At 39.2% G+C, this 21,760-nt stretch overlaps 1 protein-coding gene across 2 annotated transcripts in view; it reads left to right on the top strand.

Annotated features, from left to right (window-relative positions):
* JMY (junction mediating and regulatory protein, p53 cofactor) overlaps positions 1–21,760 on the top strand; it is a 94,413-nt gene that overhangs the window by 61,093 nt on the left and 11,560 nt on the right. Inside the window, exons 5-9 of one of the 2 annotated variants that reach the window (XM_517685.9) lie at positions 2,860–3,025; positions 3,383–3,570; positions 12,455–12,541; positions 18,494–18,589; positions 20,349–20,943. In XM_517685.9, the coding sequence (XP_517685.5) occupies positions 2,860–3,025; positions 3,383–3,570; positions 12,455–12,541; positions 18,494–18,589; positions 20,349–20,943 (1,132 nt within the window). The remainder of the gene's footprint in view (positions 1–2,859; positions 3,026–3,382; positions 3,571–12,454; positions 12,542–18,493; positions 18,590–20,348; positions 20,944–21,760) is intronic. The other variant, XM_063811136.1, reaches the window with a different exon arrangement.

Raw genomic sequence — 21,760 nt, 5'->3', positions numbered from 1 at the left:
AACTACTTTCAGGGCTTCTTTCTTCTTGCCCAGGGAAGCACTGCTCTCAGGTATAAAAAAGACACCCCATTGTGGCACCCACCTTCCCTGCACTGCTCCATTATCTGGAATTAGTTCTCTTTTCACCCTGGATTCTGTTTCTCTTAGTTCTGTGGCTGTCAGCTGAGGACAGGAAAACTCAGTCTGGAAATTTCAGATGTTAAAACAGGGAGGAAATTTGGAGCAGGGTGCCCGCTCCATACCTCTTCATGCCTTATACTAAGGATTTTGCCTCCACATTGAAGATTAGATAGACCTCAGAGTATTATTTTGCCCTCACAGATTTCTCTGAGTCATAGCATCCTTTTCTCCTTTGCTGATCTCATAAAAGTCCTGTATGTTCTGGTTCTACAACCCTTTAGCTTTTCCCAAAGTCCACCACTGACCTATTGTTTGTCCTTTCAGAGGTTGGGATTTAACAGACTCCTTCACTGCTTGTCTGCCTCTGATGAGGTTTTGGTTATCTTTAGACCACAGCCCTTGGCAAATCCACGTCTGGACTCTTGGTCTAGATAGAACTCACCGAACCAAAAAATTGAGGGTGAGGTCACTGCTTGTAAGAGAATACCTACTTCCTTTCTCAGTTTGATTTTTGATATTGAGTGTGTGCTGGTAGCACTGTGCTTCTCAAGTGCTTTTAAAGTACCCTGGCTCTGGGCTGCAGTCAGAGTACTGTTCTCTTTGTGGTTGAGAAAGCTGACAGCGTAAAGGCATGTCACTGGGGGACTTTCAACCTTTTTCCTTAGCCAAGAGATTGGGCAGGAGAGAGAAACTTACAGAGTGCTAGGGGAAGAACTTAGCAGAGCATCATGAACGTAGCAGAAAATGGTCACTTAGTTGGGTAGAACCAGAGTAGTGAAAATGAACTCACTGCCTGGATCTGAACAATATCACTGGAAAGTAATCTTAGATTAAGGTTTTTAGACTGGTTTACACTAAGGTTTTAACTTAACGACTCCCCACTTGAGAATAAAGCCTTCTAACATTAGATATCTTACCTGTTTGTATGCTGTGGTAATAGAGAGTGTGGGTGCAGATACTGGAACAATGTATATCCTACAGCTGTGTTTGCAGAGCTGGGCAAGAGCCCCAAGAGAGTATGAAAAGGGATGTTTATCATCTAAAGTGGCGAGTCCACGAGTCTCAAGGTAGACATTATTCCTTGTTTCTTATTTTATGACTTAGGACAAAAACAACAGTTCATATTGTTCACATTCCCCTCCCTAGCTGCTATAATTAAACCCACTTTGGGGTTATATACGTTGTTTGTCACCCATAAAATATTTCCTAACACAGCGGGATCACTCACAGTCTTACACTTAGATAATCTATTAAGTATCCGTTTATAAAATATTCATAAAACAAAGTACCACTGTATTTAATTCACCTGGTTATTTTTAAATTTTTACCACTGCATGTTTAGACTGGAGCCTAACCATTGCTTTTCAGTTCAAAATTCTTGTGAAAGGGATTTGAAATTATATTTTAAGGAAAAATATTCTAATTATTGGGTAAGACTGTGTAGATATCTAGAATGTAAAGCAAAAGCTGGAATTTTCTTTAAAACGTATTCTTTTTATGTGCTGACAGGTTTTACCAACCTCGCCAGACAAAAGGGATCATTTAGGAAAACAAGAATTCACTGTCTTTTTCCCTGTGGGTTGTCCCTGACAGCCAGTCAAGTATTTCTTTGGTATTCTGGGACCCCAGTGATGTCTCACATGAGCTCGTAAACAATACTCCTAATAATTTTCCCTTTTGTTCCTCTCGTCTCCTCCTTTGAAGGTCACTCCTTGGGAAGCCACTTGAATCCAGGGCTCCTCACTATTGCTCCTTTGGCTCTGAGGGCACACTGATGCCCGTATCGGGGCTTTCCTGGAGCTGCTAAGCATGAACCTTTAAACTACCAAAGCAGTGGTGCTATGTTCTTGGAAGAATGCTTACTGTCTCACTCTAGAGAACTATGCTTGTCCTTCACATCTCACTGACTCTTGAAAAGCCATTCCTTTGGCTTCTTTTATCTGCCTTTTTCCGTACAGCCAAATAGAAAGCCATAGAAATAGTAGGGTTAGGAACCAGTTATCTAAAGTACACTTTCCCCTTGGTGGTTTCCTTCATTCCTGGCAAAAATTTTCCCACTCCAGCACTGAGAACTGACCAACCAAGCAAACCTCACAGAAGACCATCCTTCACTTTATGAGCCATGCCCAGAAATTTCTGGATCTCACTTTAAGTTCAGCCTAGGACGTTGATTACATTTACCTAAAGTGACACCTTACGGATTGCAAGGATTTCCATCTAAAGCAATTGTCTTCTGCTGTTCCAGTCACATATTCTCACCTCACTCTACAGTCAGCAGATCCCAGAACCTAGCCAGTCTGTGACTATGGAACAAAGCAAAACCCCAGATATGTGGCATTAACCAGCTTTTACCATTCTTGTAAATATCTGAGAATGGCCCCGTCATTTTCATATATCTCTGTGAAAAGAACAACTACATAACTTAGCATCCACTTTTGAGAGGGAAAGCATTTATATCCAGATGATACATATATTATTACCATAAATATGCATAAGTATAACATAAACATTAAAACCTTATTTTTACCATGTTTGCCTACTTCCACCATATAATGACTTGATTATTACTGTTTTATATATATATATATTTTTTAAGTCTAGATTCCATGCCTACAAGTTTCTTTCTGAGAGCAATTACTTAATAGGTTTATGCTATCTGATTAGTATTAATTTTTAATACTAACTCAATTTTCTTGTCCCCACCAGCTAGAAATTTTTTAATTTGTATTTTCAATGCAGATGCAGAGTTTGCGGGGTGGTACAGAAGCGATAGCACGATTGGATCAGTTAGAAGCTGATTATTATGACCTGCAACTTCAGTTGTATGAAGTACAGTTTGAAATCTTGAAGTGTGAAGAGTTACTATTGACAGCGCAACTAGAAAGCATCAAAAGACTTATATCAGGTATGGCGTGCATTTAACCACATAAGTTCACCAAAGATTGAATACATGAGAAAATACTTATGGACTAGATATGTTTCTTTTGTTAAGACGTTTAAAAAATTGTTTTCTGTAGGGATAGAGTGTGGGGGGGTGATTTCTAGCATTTATTGAGCACTTACTGTTTGCCAGATACTGCTAAACACTTTGCATACATTCACTCTATGAGGTGTATTAAATAATAATCACCACTTACAAAGAAGCTTAAGAGATAATGGCTTTGCCTGAGGTTGCAGAGCCAGTAATGAGATTAGAACCTTGTTCTGTCCAAACCCTAGCCCATATTCTTTACCACTACTCTTTTTTGCTGTTCTGTAACAGAAAAAAGAGATGAAGTGGTATACTATGACACTTACGAAAGCATGGAGGCCATGCTGGAGAAGGAAGAGACGGCAGCATCTGCGTACTTACAGAGAGAAGAGCTGCAGAAACTTCAGCAGAAAGCACGCCAGCTGGAAGCAAGACGTGGACGGGTTTCTGCCAAGAAATCCTACCTCAGAAATAAAAAGGTATTTAAATATTGCTTTTGTTCATTATTTAGTCTTTTATCCGTATCTACTAATCTCATCTGTTTTGTCCTTAAAACTTGCTTATGTTTTAAAACTAAGTAAGCACTATCTCTTATCAGTGCTCAATGCGTTTATAGTGCTCTGAGAATTGCCCTCTTAAACACATTGGAACAGCCAATAGTGATGTTCTCTTTACCTCTAGAAACACTAATGGTGACTCTGCTAAAGGCCTCGACTACAGGATCCCTGATAATGTGATTCCTGGCTCCCTTTTTATTTAAGGAGGCCCAGCGATGTTTTTTACAAGCCCTGATTCTGACCTTAAAGAATTTTATAGATTGTTATTTCTTTATTTAACTTTGATTACATTTCAGAATGTTTGATTCTTGATATTTGGAATGACTCATTTTGTGGAAATGTGATTCTTCCTGTGTCTTAAAAAATGTTTTGCACTCTAGTCCAGATGTTAACTATCGTGGAGCTGTTTCTAGTCACTGTAAGTGTAGAGTTGGAATCTGGAACTAGCTCTCCAACCTAGACCAAACTGATGACTGTGTGGTACTGATTCGCTTTAAGCTCAAATATTATAAAAGTATGTCATGTTCTCTGAGAACCCACCTTCCTGCTCTTCACCACATTCCAAGGCTACCACTTCCTCATTCCACAGAAAATCAGTACCTTTGCTTTTTGAAATAGATAGCTCTTGCACATTAAAGAAACTCAGGCAGGCATGTATCCACAGTAAGTCAAGAACCCAGGACCTTCTATCACATTGTCCATCAACAGAACAGTTACCTTGCCATCCAGAGCCCTGGCTTTCACATAATTATGTGCCTTTGCTATTTCCCCATGACAGTGGTAATTGAAACCCACTGCTGTGTCAGCCCTGGTTGTGAGCTTCATTTCACGTTCCAATCTGCACCAACCAGGTAAACATTGTAGGCTGGGCACGGTGGCTCATGCCTGTAATCCCAGCACTTTGGGAGGCTGAGGTGGGTGGATCACCTGAGGTCAGGAGTTCGAGACCAGCCAACATGGTGAAACCCTGTCTCTACTAAAAATACAAAAAATTAGCCAGGCATGGTGGCACGCGCCTGTAATCCCAGCTACTCGGGAGGCTGAGGCAGGAGAATCGCTTGAACCCAGAAGGTGGAGGTTGCAGTGAGCCAAGATGGCGCCATTGCACTCCAGCCTGGACAACAAGAGTGAAACTCCGTCTCAAAAAAAAAAAAAAAAAAATTGCAGTGATTTCAGCAGGTCCTATAGAACAGTTTTAGGGGAGAATGAAAAGTAAATAAGATTTCAGAAGAGCACATTTTTGAGGAATATTAGGAGTATTTTATATATTACTTTTAGGTGTATAGTGCAGTACTTTTGAGACTCGGAATTTGCAAACCTGCAAGTTTTTGAAAATGCTATGCAATTCAGACTTAATTGAAAGTCTGATTTCATTTTAATTCACCAGTATGCTAGGCACATTGTTAGACTTAGGATACAAAGATGAGCAAGGCATAGTCCCTGCTCCTCCCAGTCTTTTAGAGAAGGCAAACCAGGTGAACAGATGAGTGTTCTGCCGGCCAAAAACAGCAAGAGCAGGGAGTGAGGAAAGGCTTCTCTGAAGAGATGACACTTGTACTGGCTTTTAACATCTGAATAGAAATTGGCCAGATTGATGGTGTTGGGGTAATTACAAGCAGGACAGAATAGTTTTTAGCAAAGACACTGAAGCAGAAAACAGCATGGTTTGTCAGAGCATTCTACATTGTAAGACATGCTGCAGGGCGGGGACCAAGTTATGGGAAATTTTACATACCACATTAACAAGCCTGAGCTTTGTCTGTAGTATAAGTTAAGCAAAGGGGTAGTATGAACAGATTCACATTTTAGCAAGATAAGGCAGCATGAAAAATAGGTTAGAGGGAGAAGAGATGGAAAGGTTCTGATTGGAAGGTGTCATTATCCTCCACCTCAATAAGGTTGAGAGGTTAAGACTATGAAGTAAGTGAGTGCCTGTGCAGGGTAAGAGATGGACAAATCTTGAACTGTCTAGATCTGACACTTTGCAGAAAAAGTTAGTAGGATTTAGTGATGTGGTGAAGGAGGGAGGAAGAGCCATTCTCTATCAACCCTCTGGTTTCTGGATTGGGCATTGAGGTAGATGGTGGTGTCACCAACCAAGATGGAAAACCCAGAGGAAGAGCACATATGGGTGGGAGGTGATAAGCTGAGTTTTAGACTTGCATATTAGAGGTCTTGGGCATCCAGGTAGAGATGGCTGTGAGACAGTTGAGACAATTGGGCACCTGGGTCTTATAAGAGTGTATGAGATGGTCTCAGAACAACATACTGAGCAGGTGATTTTTAAAATATTTTATTTATTTATTTATTTATTTATTTTAACATTTTTTTTTTCTTTTTTTTTCTTTTTTATTATACTTTAAGTTTTAGGGTACATGTGCACATTGTGCAGGTTAGTTACATATGTATACATGTGCCATGCTGGTGCGCTGCACCCACTAACTCGTCATCTAGCATTAGGTATATCTCCCAATGCTATCCCTCCCCCCTCCCCCCTCCCCACCACAGTCCCCAGAGTATGATATTCCCCTTCCTGTGTCCATGTGATCTCATTGTTCAATTCCCACCTAAGAGTGAGAATATGCGGTGTTTGGTTTTTTGTTCTTGCGATAGTTTACTGAGAATGATGGTTTCCAATTTCATCCATGTCCCTACAAAGGATATGGACTCATCATTTTTTATGGCTGCATAGTATTCCATGGTGTATATGTGCCACATTTTCTTAATCCAGTCTATCATTGTTGGACATTTGGGTTGGTTCCAAGTCTTTGCTATTGTGAATAATGCCACAATAAACATACGTGTGCATGTGTCTTTATAGCAGCATGATTTATAGTCATTTGGGTATATACCCAGTAATGGGATGGCTGGGTCAAATGGTATTTCTAGTTCTAGATCCCTGAGGAATCGCCACACTGACTTCCACAATGGTTGAACTAGTTTACAGTCCCACCAACAGTGTAAAAGTGTTCCTATTTCTCCACATCCTCTCCAGCACCTGTTGTTTCCTGACTTTTTAATGATTGCCATTCTAACTGGTGTGAGATGATATCTCATAGTGGTTTTGATTTGCATTTCTCTGATGGCCAGTGATGATGAGCATTTTTTCATGTGTTTTTTGGCTGCATAAATGTCTTCTTTTGAGAAGTATCTGTTCATGTCCTTCGCCCACTTTTTGATGGGGTTGTTTGTTTTTTTCTTGTAAATTTGTTTGAGTTCACTGTAGATTCTGGATATTAGCCCTTTGTCAGATGAGTAGGTTGCGAAAATTTTCTCCCATGTTGTAGGTTGCCTATTCACTCTGATGGTAGTTTCTTTTGCTGTGCAGAAGCTCTTTAGTTTAATTAGATCCCATTTGTCAATTTTGGCTTTTGTTGCCATTGCTTTTGGTGTTTTGGACATGAAGTCCTTGCCCACGCCTATGTCCTGAATGGTAATGCCTAGGTTTTCTTCTAGGGTTTTTATGGTTTTAGGTCTAACGTTTAAATCTTTAATCCATCTTGAATTGATTTTTGTATAAGGTGTAAGGAAGGGATCCAGTTTCAGCTTTCTACATATGGCTAGCCAGTTTTCCCAGCACCATTTATTAAATAGGGAATCCTTTCCCCATTGCTTGTTTTTCTCAGGTTTGTCAAAGATCAGATAGTTGTAGGTAAGCGGCGTTATTTCTGAGGGCTCTGTTCTGTTCCATTGATCTATATTTCTGTTTTGGTACCAGTACCATGCTGTTTTGGTTACTGTAGCCTTGTAGTATAGTTTGAAGTCAGGTAGTGTGATGCCTCCAGCTTTGTTCTTTTGGCTTAGGATTGACTTGGCGATGCGGGCTCTCTTTTGGTTCCATATGAACTTTGAAGTAGTTTTTTCCAATTCTGTGAAGAAAGTCATTGGTAGCTTGATGGGGATGGCATTGAATCTGTAAATTACCTTGGGCAGTATGGCCATTTTCACGATATTGATTCTTCCTACCCATGAGCAAGGAATGTTCTTCCATTTGTTTGTATCCTCTTTTATTTCCTTGAGCAGTGGTTTGTAGTTCTCCTTGAAGAGGTGCTTCACATCCCTTGTAAGTTGGATTCCTAGGTATTTTATTCTCTTTGAAGCAATTGTGAATGGGAGTTCACTCATGATTTGGCTCTCTGTTTGTCTGTTGTTGGTGTATAAGAATGCTTGTGATTTTTGTACATTGATTTTGTATCCTGAGACTTTGCTGAAGTTGCTTATCAGCTTAAGGAGATTTTGGGCTGAGACGATGGGGTTTTCTAGATAAACAATCATGTCATCTGCAAACAGGGACAATTTGACTTCCTCTTTTCCTAATTGAATACCCTTTATTTCCTTCTCCTGCCTGATTGCCCTGGCCAGAACTTCCAACACTATGTTGAATAGGAGTGGTGAGAGAGGGCATCCCTGTCTTGTGCCAGTTTTCAAAGGGAATGCTTCCAGTTTTTGCCCATTCAGTATGATATTGGCTGTGGGTTTGTCATAGATAGCTCTTATTATTTTGAAATATGTCCCATCAATACCTAATTTATTGAGAGTTTTTAGCATGAAGGGTTGTTGAATTTTGTCAAAGGCTTTTTCTGCATCTATTGAGATAATCATGTGGTTTTTGTCTTTGGCTCTGTTTATATGCTGGATTACATTTATTGATTTGCGTATATTGAACCAGCCTTGCATCCCAGGGATGAAGCCCACTTGATCATGGTGGATAAGCTTTTTGATGTGCTGCTGGATTCGGTTTGCCAGTATTTTATTGAGGATTTTTGCATCAATGTTCATCAAGGATATTGGTCTAAAATTCTCTTTTTTGGTTGTGTCTCTGCCAGGCTTTGGTATCAGAATGATGCTGGCCTCATAAAATGAGTTAGGGAGGATTCCCTCTTTTTCTATTGATTGGAATAGTTTCAGAAGGAATGGTACCAGTTCCTCCTTGTACCTCTGGTAGAATTCGGCTATGAATCCATCTGGTCCTGGACTCTTTTTGGTTGGTAAACTATTGATTATTGCCACAATTTCAGCTCCTGTTATTGGTCTATTCAGAGATTCAACTTCTTCCTGGTTTAGTCTTGGGAGAGTGTATGTGTCGAGGAATGTATCCATTTCTTCTAGATTTTCTAGTTTATTTGCGTAGAGGTGTTTGTAGTATTCTCTGATGGTAGTTTGTATTTCTGTGGGATCGGTGGTGATATCCCCTTTATCATTTTTTATTGCGTCTATTTGATTCTTCTCTCTTTTTTTCTTTATTAGTCTTTCTAGCGGTCTATCAATTTTGTTGATCCTTTCAAAAAACCAGCTCCTGGATTCATTAATTTTTTGAAGGGTTTTTTGTGTCTCTATTTCCTTGAGTTCTGCTCTGATTTTAGTTATTTCTTGCCTTCTGCTAGCTTTTGAATGTGTTTGCTCTTGCTTTTCTAGTTCTTTTAATTGTGATGTTAGGGTGTCAATTTTGGATCTTTCCTGCTTTCTCTTGTGGGCATTTAGTGCTATAAATTTCCCTCTGCACACTGCTTTGAATGTGTCCCAGAGATTCTGGTATGTTGTGTCTTTGTTCTCGTTGGTTTCAAAGAACATCTTTATTTCTGCCTTCATTTCGTTATGTACCCAGCAGTCATTCAGGAGCAGGTTGTTCAGTTTCCATGTAGTTGAGCGGCTTTGAGTGAGATTCTTTATTTATTTTTTTATAGAGACAGGGGCTCACTATGTTGCCCAGGCTGGTCTCAAACTCCTGAGCTCAAGCAATCCTCAGCCTCCCAAAGTGCTGGGATTGCAGGTGTGAGCCTCTGTGCCCAGCCTGAGGAGGGTGTTCTTAGGAATGATGAGGTGGAGGTGGGAGGCTGATAGGAAAGAGCAAGGGAAGGTGGTGGAGCAGGATAGATACATAGTTTGAGGAAGAAAAACCTTCATTGTATTTAATATTTGTAATTCAGGAAGCAAAACGTTCTTGGCTAGGGGTGAGAAAGCATTGTAAAGGGCACAGGTTATGAAAGACTGAGCTGCTGTGATGTAGTGCGAGGAGAAAGGCTCTAAGGAAAGAACACTGGGGAACATTTGAAAGTGTGTGCAGAAGAACGGGATCAAAGAGAAAGGGTAATCGAAGTTGGAAGAAGCAGGAGAGCTCGAAGTCACAGAAGTGAAGATGATGATTCCACACAACAGGATGGTCAGTAGGCTCAGGTGCTCCAGAAGGGTAAAGGAAGAAAGAAATGACTCCATGACATCCAATATTGGGAGACTATTGGGGCCTTATGTTCAGAGTTTCGAGAAAAGTTGTGGGCAAGGAGTAGATCTTGGTGGTCTGAGAAGGGAGTGCAGCAGAGGTTTAAAGCAGTGACTGACGGAATAGCAAAGGAAACTGTACAGGTGAGGGGTGAAGAGGAGCAACCTTGGTGACCATGGCCCACAGAGCCGTGTACTCTTCTAGCAGTATTAAGAGCTTCAGGCTGAACTTAATACCGGCTTAATACCAGCTCTTCCCTTGTTGATAAGTGTTAGCTCATAGCAATTTAATCAGTATTCTTCAGTCTTCATTTCTGTGTTAATCTAAATCTGAAGTAGGGAAACCCAGCCTTGGAGAATCTCTCCATTTACACTTGTGTGCCTGTACCCCAAGCCCAGCAACTGAGGTGGCAGAACTGCAGAGGGAAGGAGTAGTGAAATAAGGAAGGGTGGTGAAAAGATAGGAAATGCAAAACACTAAGTCCTAAAAAGAAAGCGACTGAGAAGATCAAATATGCAAGGAAAAACAAATGCCTCCCTATGTAACATAATCCTATATTCCCTTGTTTACATATCAACATGCCCAAGGTCACTGGCTTCTTGGTTTCTCTGGCACTCATCTTAAGATTGCATACACAGTTCATGTCCTGCCTCACCCCTTGAAAGAGTGGAGATAGGTGGTCCCCGGCTGTGCTGGTGAAGTCAATGCTTTGTGATTAAACATTTCAAGAAGAGTAACAAAAATAACAATTTTCTTTGTTTTTTATCTTCTTTAATTCTCCCAGTAGTCAAATGAAATCCAGAGAGCTCAGAAAATTAGAATCATTTTCATACTTCATTTGGTGGCAAAACCAGACCTGAGCTAACATGAAGTTATTTATTATCTTATTCTCACTTTGACAATTCATTTAACTATTACTGCTTATTATGGGATATGGTTTCAGATCTTGCTTATTAGGATATATATGGTATATACAACTTAACACCATTCTCTAAATTATCAAAAAACTTTGAATTTCAAAACATGTCTGACCTCTGTTCTAGATAAGGGATTGTGGACCTGTATCCTCCTTTATAAGCAAGGGAACCAACGCTTCTGGTAGTGACATAAATCACCTAAGGAAAAGCAGCTAATATGGAGCAGGGGTAGGATTCTGTCCTAGACACTCAGAGACCTGAGTTACTGTATCACCAAGTCATGACATTATCTAACACGCCCTTTGTTTTCCCCATTGCACTGGATAGATTCTTGATAGGCAATAGAGTGAACCACAGTGGGTAAAGAACATGAAGTAAAAAATGACATTTTGCTTTAAAATAACAGTTTACTGACTTCAAAGGTTATTATTTGACTTTCTCTAATTGAAAGAGTGATCATTTTAGGCTGGGCATGGTGGCTTACACCTGTAATCCCAGCACTTTGGGAGGTCAAGGTGGGCAGATCACTTGAGGTCAGGAGTTCAACCAATCTGGCCAACATGGTGAAACCCCGTCTCTACTAAAAATACAAAAAAATTAGCCAGGCGTGATGGCATGCGCCTGTAGTCCCAGCTGCTTGGGAGGCTGGGATGGGAGAATCTCTTGAACCTGGGAGGTGGAGGTTGCAGTAAGCCAGAGATCATGCCACCACACTCCAGCCTGGGCAACAGTGAGACTCCATCTCAAAAAAAAAAAAAAGTGATCATTTTAGTATAGCTTTGGAATGTTGGAGACTAACCCTTTTATCTGGAAAACTTCTCCAAATAATTTCCTTAGGAAAGGACACAGGGTAAATGAAGATTTAGCTTGGTACTGGTAAAAAGTTACCAGAATATAGTGCATAATTTTATAAAGTAGTGCATATCTCACAGTTATTGCAAAAATCCTGTTTTATATGGTGATTGGAAAATATATGCTTTTTTTTCATAGTTTCTAAATAATTTTGATAATTTTGACTTTCTAGTCTTCCAGGTCTCTTGCAGCTCTTATGTCTGTGACCAAAAGATTCAGATCCCATATTGTTTAAGCCAGTCTGGACAAAAAATTCATGGTCTTTAACTTGTCAGAGAGAGCTTAACAATACATATTTTATATAAGTAAATACTTTCATATTCTTTTTTGCCCAGACATGTTTAAAGAGCATAATGAAGCCAGGTGCCATGACTCATGCCTGTAATCCCAGTAACTCAGGAGGCTGAGCCAGGGGGATTACTTGAGGCCAGGAGTTCAAGACCAGTCTGGGCAACATAGTGAGACCCCCATCTCTCAGAAAAAAGTATAATGAGATGTGGAATCTTCTGGATGCAGACTTCAGATCTGAAAGAGACCTTTCAGGACAACCCCCTTCAGTCCACCTTGCCCCATCCCTCCTCCTTCAAAAAAGTGAAACCAGGAGGTCTATAGAAGTTAATAGTTTAATAGAGGAGTCTTTTTGTAAGATCCTGATTACTTGGCTTTTACAGCTTCAGTTGTCCAAATAAGAAACAAGAGATGGTCAATGTGATACTTTGTTCTGTAGGTGGTATATATTAAGATCAAAATTTAACCTTGGTGTGGTGTTCAGAGTCTTTCAAGTTTCACTTGTATTAAAACACATTTTATGTATTTACAGGAAATATGTATTGCAAAACACAATGAAAAAATCCAACAGCGCACTCGGATTGAAGATGACTATAGAACCCATCACACAGTACAACTAGTAAGTTTGGATTCGAAGATTTTGAACAAAACTTTATTTTTTGCATGTTTTAGAGTGGATAAAATCTGTAGAGAATGATAAAAAAACTTATAACTGCATGTTAACATTAGTTCAGTTTATATAATGAGCAGTTTTTAGGCAAAATTGATTGGAGAGTACAGAGTTCCTATACCCTCAACCCGCACACGTAGCCTCCCCTACCGTCAACATCTCCTATACTCCTGTCCCCACACTTGATAGCCTTTCCACTGTCAACATCCCCCAGAGTGGAATATTTGTTAAAATCAGTGAAACATTGAACATCACCATTCCCCAAAATCTGTTGCTTATGTTAGGGTTCTTTCTTGGTGTTTTGTGTTCTGTTGGTTTTGACAGTGTATAATGACATGAATCTGCTATTATAGTATCATATGGAATAATTTCACTGCTCCAAAAATCCCTTTGTTCCACTACTCATCCCTCTCTCTCCCCAAGCCCATAGCAAACACTGATCTTTTTATAGTCTTCATAGTTTTGCCTTTACCAATGTATAGTTGGAATGATACAGTATGTAACCTATTCAGTTGGCCTCTTTAACGTAGTAACGTGCATTTAAGGTTGCTCCATGTCTTCATGGCTTGATAGCTCATTTTAACACCAAATAATGTTCCATTGTGTGGATGTCTCAGTTTGTTTATCCATGCGCCTATTGAAGGACATCTTGGTTGCTTCTAAGCTTTGGCAGCAATTAGTAAAGCTGCTATAAACACCCATGGAGGGCTTTTTGTGCACATAAATTTCAGCCAATTTGGGTAAATAACAAGGAGCATGAATGCTGGAGAGTATGGTAAGAGTGTATTTAGTTTTGTGAGAAACTGCAAAACTGTCTTCCATAGTGGCTGTTCCATTTTGAACTCCCACCAGCAATGAGTGAGAGTTCAGGTTTTTCCACATCCTCTCTAGCATTTTGCTGTTGTTACGTTTTTGAATTTTAGCCATTCTGACAGGTGTATAGTGATATCTTTTGGTGTGTGTGGGTGCGTGTGTGTGTTTAAGAGATGGAGTCTTGATAGGTTGCCCAGGTTAGCCGCAAACTCCTGGGCTCAAGCAGTCCTCCTGCTTTAACCTCCTGGGACTACAGGCATGGACTCCTGTGCCTGGCTTTTACTGTTTTAATTTGCAAATCTTTAATGCAGATATATAGATCTTTAATGCAGATATATAGATAAATAGATACATATACAGAGAGCGAAAGAGCGCATCTGTCCAAATGCCTACTTGCCCCTCTTTATATCTCTAGTAAGGTGTCTGTTCAGATCTTTTGCTCTTTTGTTTTTTGGAGTCTTATTCTGTCACCAAGGCTGGAGTGCAGCGGCGCGATCTCGGCTCACTGCAACGTCCATCTCCTGGGTTCAAGCAATTCTCCTGTCTCAGCCTCCTGAGTAGCTGGGACTACAGACATGCATCACCACGCCCAGCTAATTTTTGTTTTTAGTAGAGATGGGGTTTCACCATGTTGGCCAGGCTGGTCTTGAACTCCTGACCTCAAGTGATCTGCCCTCCTTGGCCTCCAGATGTGCTGGGATTACAGGCATGAGCCACCGTGCCTAGCCTTTTTGCTCATTTTTTAAATTGGATTTTTATTTTCTTATTGTTGAGTTTTAGGAGTTCTTCATATATTTTGGCTTACACTCCTTTATCAGATATGTCCCTTTGTTTTGCAAATATTTTCTCATGATCTGTGGCTTGTTTTCTCATTCTTTTGACAGTGTCTGTTGCAGAACAGAAGTGTTTTAACAAAGTCCAATTTACCAGCACTTTCTATCATGGTTCATTCCTTTGGTGTTGCATCTAAAAAGTCATTGCCAGTCCCCAAATCAGCTAGATTTGCTCCTATGTTATCTTTTAGGAGTTTTATAGTTTTGTGTTTTATATTTAAGTCTGTGATCCATTTTGAGGTAATTTTTGTGAAGGGTATAAGGTTTGTGTCTAGTTTAGGCTTGTGGACTTCCTGTTGTTCCAGCACCATTTGTTTAAAAGACTGTCCTTTCTCCATTGAATTGTCTTGTTCCTTTGTCAAAGATCAGATGATTCTGTCTCTTCAGTCTATTTTTGGGTGTCCTATTTTGTTTTGTTCATCTAGGTCTTTTGCCTCTCCATATAAGCTTTAGAATCAGCTTGTCAGTAGCCACAAAAAAATTGCTGGGATTTTGATTGGGACAGTGTTGAATTTATAAGTCAAGTAGGGATGACCTAATATCTTTTTTGTTTTTTTCATTTTAAAATACTTCTTCTTTTAGTTTTTTTGCTTTTTAATTATTATTTTTATTTTAGCCTCTACCGCCTTCTCCTACACCTAACATCTTAACATTGAATATTCCTATCCATGAACAAAGAATATTTTTCATCTATTAAATTCTTTGATTCTTTCATCAGAGTTTTATAATTTTCCTCATAAAGATCTTGTACACCTTTTGTAAGATTTATACCTAAGATACCTAAGTCTTTCTTCCTCTTCTTTGTCAGGGAGGTGGTAATATAAATAGTATTATGTTTTTAATTGAAAACTCCAATTGTTCATTACTGGTGTATTACAAAACAATTGACTTTTGTTAATTAAGCTTTTTCTTATAATCTATAATCTAGATTTTTTTTTGTCAGTTTTCTTTCAGATTTTCTACATCTGTCTTCAGACAGTTTTATTTCTGTATAGCTTTTATTTCTCTTTCTTATTGCATTAGCTAGCACTTCAGTATAATGTTGAAAGGAGTGGTAAGGGGGACATCTTTGTCTTGTTCCTGATCTTAGCAAGAAAGCTCTAGTTTCTCACCAGTAAGTGTGATGTTACCTGTAGGTTTTGGGATAGATGTTCTTTATCAAGTAGAGGAAGTTCCCCCTCTATTCCTAGTTTGCTAAGAATATTAGGAAGTTCCCCCTCTATTCCTAGGTTGCTGAGAATATTAGTTCACTTTATATAAAGTTACATTAGAAACCTTCTCCTACTCCCATATTGCTGTGCTGCATCCCACACAATATATATTATCCTGACAGTCATCTTTTCAGATGTGTCTTAAATTAGTTAACACCAGTAATTTGTACTTAAATATCAGAAATGCCAACATGACCATATCTCTGTATTTGGATATTTCTAAAATTTTCTGTCTTTAGCATCATACTAAAGGCCAAAGGGCTTAAATTTGTCTCCATTACTCCTTAAGGCACATTCTTAGCTAATGCTGCCCCTTACTCTTCATTTTAACCACATAAAATTAGCCAAACTACCCATAAACTATAAGATTACCTTTCTCCTAGAATCTAGAAATAGATTAATTAATGTACTTTTATTTTTCATTACTGTTTCTGTGGGTCAGAAACTGCTTTATAAGATTAGTCAGGGGACCAGCATAACAGTGAGGTAAGTTGCTCCCTGCTATAACCATTTGTACCTGCATTATCAGTTTACTTATGAAGGTTCCACACTTCCAATATATTTCTTTTTATAAAACATAAGATTTTGGTGGAGGGGAAGAACTAATTAACTTTTTAGAATGAATGAGTATCAGATCTTTTTCCCAGATCTATTTTTTGGGGGCAACAGGAGTAAAAATTAGTAAATCGATTATCTTTCTTTTCCTTTTTTTTTTTTTTTTTTTTTTGAGATGGAGTCTTACTCTACCCAGGCTGAAGTGCAGTGGTGCCATCTCTGCTCACTGCAACCTCTACCTCCTGGGTTTGAGCCATTCTTCTGCCTCAGCCTCCCGTGTAGCTGGGATTACAGGCACATGCCACCACACCTGGCTAATTTTTGTATTTTTAGTAGATGGGGTTTCACCATGTTGGCCAGGCTGGTCTCAAACTGCTGCCCTTGAGTTATCTGCCCGCCTCGCCTTCCCAAAGTGCTGGGATTACAGGTGTGAGCCACCACTCCTGGCCAAGAAATTGATTCTTAAGGGAATCCCAAAGATAAATGTCATCTGCCTTAGAATTTTGCCTAATACCTTGGTTGGAATATATAATTGTCAGAGAATGAATCCATTAAATAACTAGTCATCTTTAACACATACAGATAAAGCATAATGAAAGTTAGCTTAGATCAAAATAGATCATTGTTTTTCAATGCTAGTTTTAAACCACCAGTGTCAGAACCTCTTATGTGGTGGATTGTTTAAAATATAGATTCTTAGATGTTAACCTTATTATTGCAACAGTTTCCCCTGGACATCCTTGTGAATTAAATATGCAAGACTAAGGAAGTTTATTTTAATATTTGATAGTAAACTCTTTAAAACAAAATATGAGGATTACTTATTAATACTACTATTTTAAATTGTTATTAGCTCAAATTGGATAAGAGAATTCTGTTTTCCCCATTAAAGAATGAACTCTTATTTTTTGTAAGTACACTCAAAACTCCAGGCTTTCACTTCAAGAAAACATACATGGTGGCTCCTGTCTGTAATCCTAGCCTTTGGGAGGCTGAAGCAGGAGGATCACTTGGGCCCAGGAGTTCGAGACCAGGCTGACCCTGTCTCTATAAAAAATTTTTAAAATAGCTGGGCGCGGTGGCGTATGCTTGTCTTGGGCACATGCTAACTTATTTCAGGCTCTAAGAGCCCTTTTGAATTGTGTTCATGTGTGGTGTATCTTTGTGTCCTTTTGTGTAAATTAGTAGTATATTACTAGATTGCATTTTATTCAGAAAATTAGCCTACCACACCTTTTTTTTTTTTTTTTTTGGTAGAGATAGGGTCTCACTGTGTTGCTCAGACTGGTCTTCAACTCCTGGCCTCAAGCAATCCTCCTGCCTCAGCCTCCCAAAGTGCAGGGATTATAGGCATGAGCCACCACACTTGGCTTTATTTTCCAGTTTCCTGTTGTCTCCCTGCCACCCTTATCTCCCTGCTCATACTTTCTTCTTAGAGTTTATGATACAATCACCCAATGCAAATGCAACAGTAATTCTCATTAGAAATTATATTGTTTAGGGAAAGCTGGTGGGGAAGAGGAGAGAAATGATAGAAGAATAGAATGGGGGGTTGGATCTGAAAAGGACAGGAGAACAATGGAAGAGAGGGTAGTTAATTTCCATTTGAAATTATCTGGTCTGGTCTTCTGGGAGATATCTCTAATTTTTTAAAACAAAGCAAGAAAATAGACAACCCATTTACCTATATAGAAAGCCTTTTCATTTATTTAACTAAAATTAATTTTACCAAATGAGATTTTATTATATAGCTTTTAGATGATTCAACTCTATAGGGAAAATTAAAAGTTTGTTTAGATAACTGCCAAAAATAAGCTGTGATACTAAACCAGATGATTCATGGATAATGCTTGAAAAATATTTTTCTAACTGCTGGTTATATTGGTTGTTGATTTGATTGCTTTTGTTCATTTGTTTTTTTGAGACAGAGTCCCACTCTGTTGCCCAGGCTGGAGTACAGTGGCACTATCTCGGCTAACTGCAACCTCTGCCTCCCAGGTTCAAGCGATTCTCCTGCCTCAGCCTCCCAAGTAGCTGGGATTACAGGCATGCATCACCACGACCGGCTAATTTTTGTATTTTGGGTAGAGATAGGGTTTCACCATGTTGGCCTGGCTGGTCTCGAACCCCTGACCTGAGGTGATCCACCCGCCTCAGCCTCCCAAAGTGCTAGGATTATAGGTGTGAGCCACCGTGTCTGGCTGGTTGCTGATTTTATTTTTTAAAGTCATCTACATTTAAGTTAGCATAATATAGCAGCTAGAATTATTTTACACTAAAACTGTGTATTAAAAATATTTCATGTCTCATGCTTTCATATTTCATGTTTCATGAAATATTAAAAATATTTCATGTTTCATGAACAAAAAAAAATTTTGTTCAATGAATCATCCCCTTTGGCCCACATTAGGATAACTTCTCATCTTTTTTCCTATTAATGATAAAAATTGGGACACAGCATAATGGAATTATTATTAATTTTTTACCAGAAGAGAGAAAAATTACATGATGAAGAAGAAAGAAAAAGTGCCTGGGTTAGCCAAGAGAGACAGAGAACACTGGATAGACTTCGAACATTTAAACAGGTATTAAAAGTAATGGTCCATTTATTGTTTTTCTTTTTTTTTTTTTTTATAACAGAGCTACATATACACCTGTAGGATTTCTTTGTGGGAAAAACTTGGTTTTCCCTTATTTATAAACTAGTATAACCATGGAAGTCCTTTTTAAAATTGTTTTAATGGCATGGCTTCATTTCCTCTGGTGGTTTTCCCAATTTAGTATTCTTGTGACCTTTGACCCACAGCTTCAGTAGTATAAGAGGAATGATAAGGGCCTCTGGGAAACCTAGATTCCTCTTGAGTTTAAAAAATTAGTTAAATCACAACTGACTATCCAGCTCAAGCATCAACTTGTTATTTATTCCACATACATCAACCTGTGGTGGTAATACATCAAATGACCATTGGCAGAATTAGAGGTGGAGGGGAGCAGCATATTTGAGAAATGCTTCAGCAGTTCTCTTGCCAGGGTAAGCCATGACCACACACTGATACCACAGTATCCACACATCTCCTCAGAACTGTGCTGAAGCCTCACAGTTCTCATTTTTAAAGTACTCTGGAGCCTTACTTCAGTTATGCATGCTGAAGGATCACTTTGTAGGTGAAGTAGGCTTTTGAACAAGTGTTACAGTGGAAAAAAAGGAGGTGAGGCAGGGGAAAAGCCTTGTTATTAAGTAAATGTGGCTCACGCCTGTAATCCCAGCACTTTATGAGGCTGAGGCAGGTGGATTGCTTGAGCCGGGGAGTTCAAGACCAGCCTGGGTAACATGGCGAAACCCTGTCTCTATACAAATTAGCCTGGCATGGTGGAACATGCCTGTGGTTCCGGCCATTTGGGTGGCTGAAGTGGGAGGATTACCTGAGCCAGGGAGGTCATGGCTGCAGTGAGCTGTGATCATACCACTGCACTCCAGTCTGGGCAACAGAGTGAGACCCTGTCTCAAAAACAAACAAACAAAAAAAAGGTCTTACCATGGTAAAATATATATAAGAGTTCTACCAGTAAGTACTGAAAAAAATGTATTTCTCTCTTCATTCTGTCATAAAATGGATATATAGTTGATGGAGCTTTTTAAAAATGCCAAGTAACCTGTTAAAGAATATTTTAATTTTCTCGTGTGTGCATTTGAAAACATAGGAAACTTTTTGCATACCAGTAGCATTTATACATTTGACATCACTTATGTTTTGCATTTTACATGCTATTTGTTTTATACATTTAGTAGTTTTATTCACTAAAAATCTTTTTTTAATCATAATTTTGAATATTTGAATTATCAATCGTGGATTTGATAGGCAAATAATAAATTCATAATTGTTTGTAAGCTATTATTAGGTACTTTCGGGTTTTCTGTATCACTTTAAGGGTGAAATAACCAATAAGCCAACATAACATTTTTGAGATGGAATCTCGCTCTGTCACTCAGACTGGAGTGCGGTGGCACAATCTCGGCTCACTGCAACTTCCGCCTCCCGGGTTCAAGCAATTCTCCTGCCTCAGCCTCCTGAGTAGCTGGGACTACAGGTGCCTGCCACCACACCCAGCTAATTTTTGTATTTTTAGTAGTGACGGGGTTTCACCATGTCGGCCAGGCTGGTCTGAAACTCCTGATCTCAGGTGATCCACCCGCCTCGGCCTCCCAAAGTGCTGGGATTACAGGCGTGAGCCACCACACCCGGCCACATAACATCTTTTATTTGAAGGAGAAAATAAATAGGCATGTGCTCATAAATTGTTTCAATAACATTTAACCAGTTCCAATAACTTCTGATATTTTAGAGGTATCCTGGGCAAGTCATACTTAAATCAACCAGATTACGACTAGCTCATGCAAGAAGAAAAGGTGCAGCAAGTCCTGTTCTCCAAGAGGATCATTGTGACACTTTACCAAGTGTGTTACAGGTAGAAGAGAAAACTGAAGAGGTGGGAGAAGGAAGAGTCAAGCGTGGGCCGTCACAGACAACAGAACCCCAGAGCCTTGTGCAACTTGAAGATACTTCATTAACACAACTTGAAGCCACCTCATTACCTCTCAGTGGTGTTACCTCTGAACTGCCTCCCGCTATATCTCTTCCACTTTTGAATAACAACCTCGAACCATGTTCTGTTACCATAAATCCACTCCCATCCCCTCTTCCTCCAACACCACCACCTCCCCCACCTCCTCCCCCTCCCCCACCACCACCACCTCTGCCTGTTGCTAAGGACAGTGGCCCAGAGACACTGGAGAAAGATCTGCCTAGAAAGGAGGGGAATGAGAAGAGGATCCCAAAGTCAGCCAGTGCCCCCTCAGCACACCTCTTTGACAGCAGCCAGCTGGTCAGTGCACGGAAGAAGCTCAGAAAGACTGCTGAAGGTTTGCAGAGGAGGAGAGGTACGTCAACGTATTTTCATGGTCCATCTGTTGTATGACATCAGGCATAGTAAAAAACTATATTTTTTGACGTTGCAAAGCTTAAAACACTTTATTTTTGACATTATTTGATAGTAAACAGGTTTTCAAAGTCACACTAGAGGAGAATTCCTAGTAAACCACATCCACAAATGCATAAAGTACACAGAAATGTATGCCTTCTTGGGCTGTTAGGCATGTTTTAAAAACAGATCTTCTAAAGTGATACATTCATGTTTGGTAATGTATAATGGGTGGCTCCTTTTGTGTTAGGGAAAAAGTTTTGATTTCAAACCTGAGATTTTTAAAAAAATACTCATATCAGAAAGGGTAAGATATCTGGTAAGGACTGTCACCACAGGGAAGACATTGGCAGGATCATGTAACATTTGTTCATACATTTGTTGAGGACTTTTGTGTATTTGTATAAAGAAGCAAAGAAGAACAGGGAGTAATCTGTTCAACTTACAATGTGACAGATGTGCCTCAATAAGGTTACTATTTTTTTTTTCTAATTTTTTTTGTTAAGAGAGATTCAAGCACAAATAAAATTATTTCTAAAAAGAGCAGAGAATAACCCTTGCCTTTTGCCTTTAAGGAATTTGCATTTTGCATGGGGAGAACATTATATAAATGTTACATATTACTTGTATATTACATTTTAACCTGAAGGACCATTCTATAAAACATTTCTTGATGTAATCTGAGTAGGATTTCACATATAAAACAACTAAATGAAAAAAGCACAGTCTCCATAATAAACAAAAATTAATTTTTAAAAATAAAATGTGTAACCCAA

The sequence above is a fragment of the Pan troglodytes genome, chromosome 4 (genome assembly GCF_028858775.2).
Source record: "Pan troglodytes isolate AG18354 chromosome 4, NHGRI_mPanTro3-v2.0_pri, whole genome shotgun sequence".
Classification (NCBI taxonomy): domain Eukaryota; kingdom Metazoa; phylum Chordata; class Mammalia; order Primates; family Hominidae; genus Pan; species Pan troglodytes.
The sequence above is the reverse complement of the archived record's forward strand: the minus strand, read 5'-3'. Positions and strand labels throughout refer to the sequence as shown.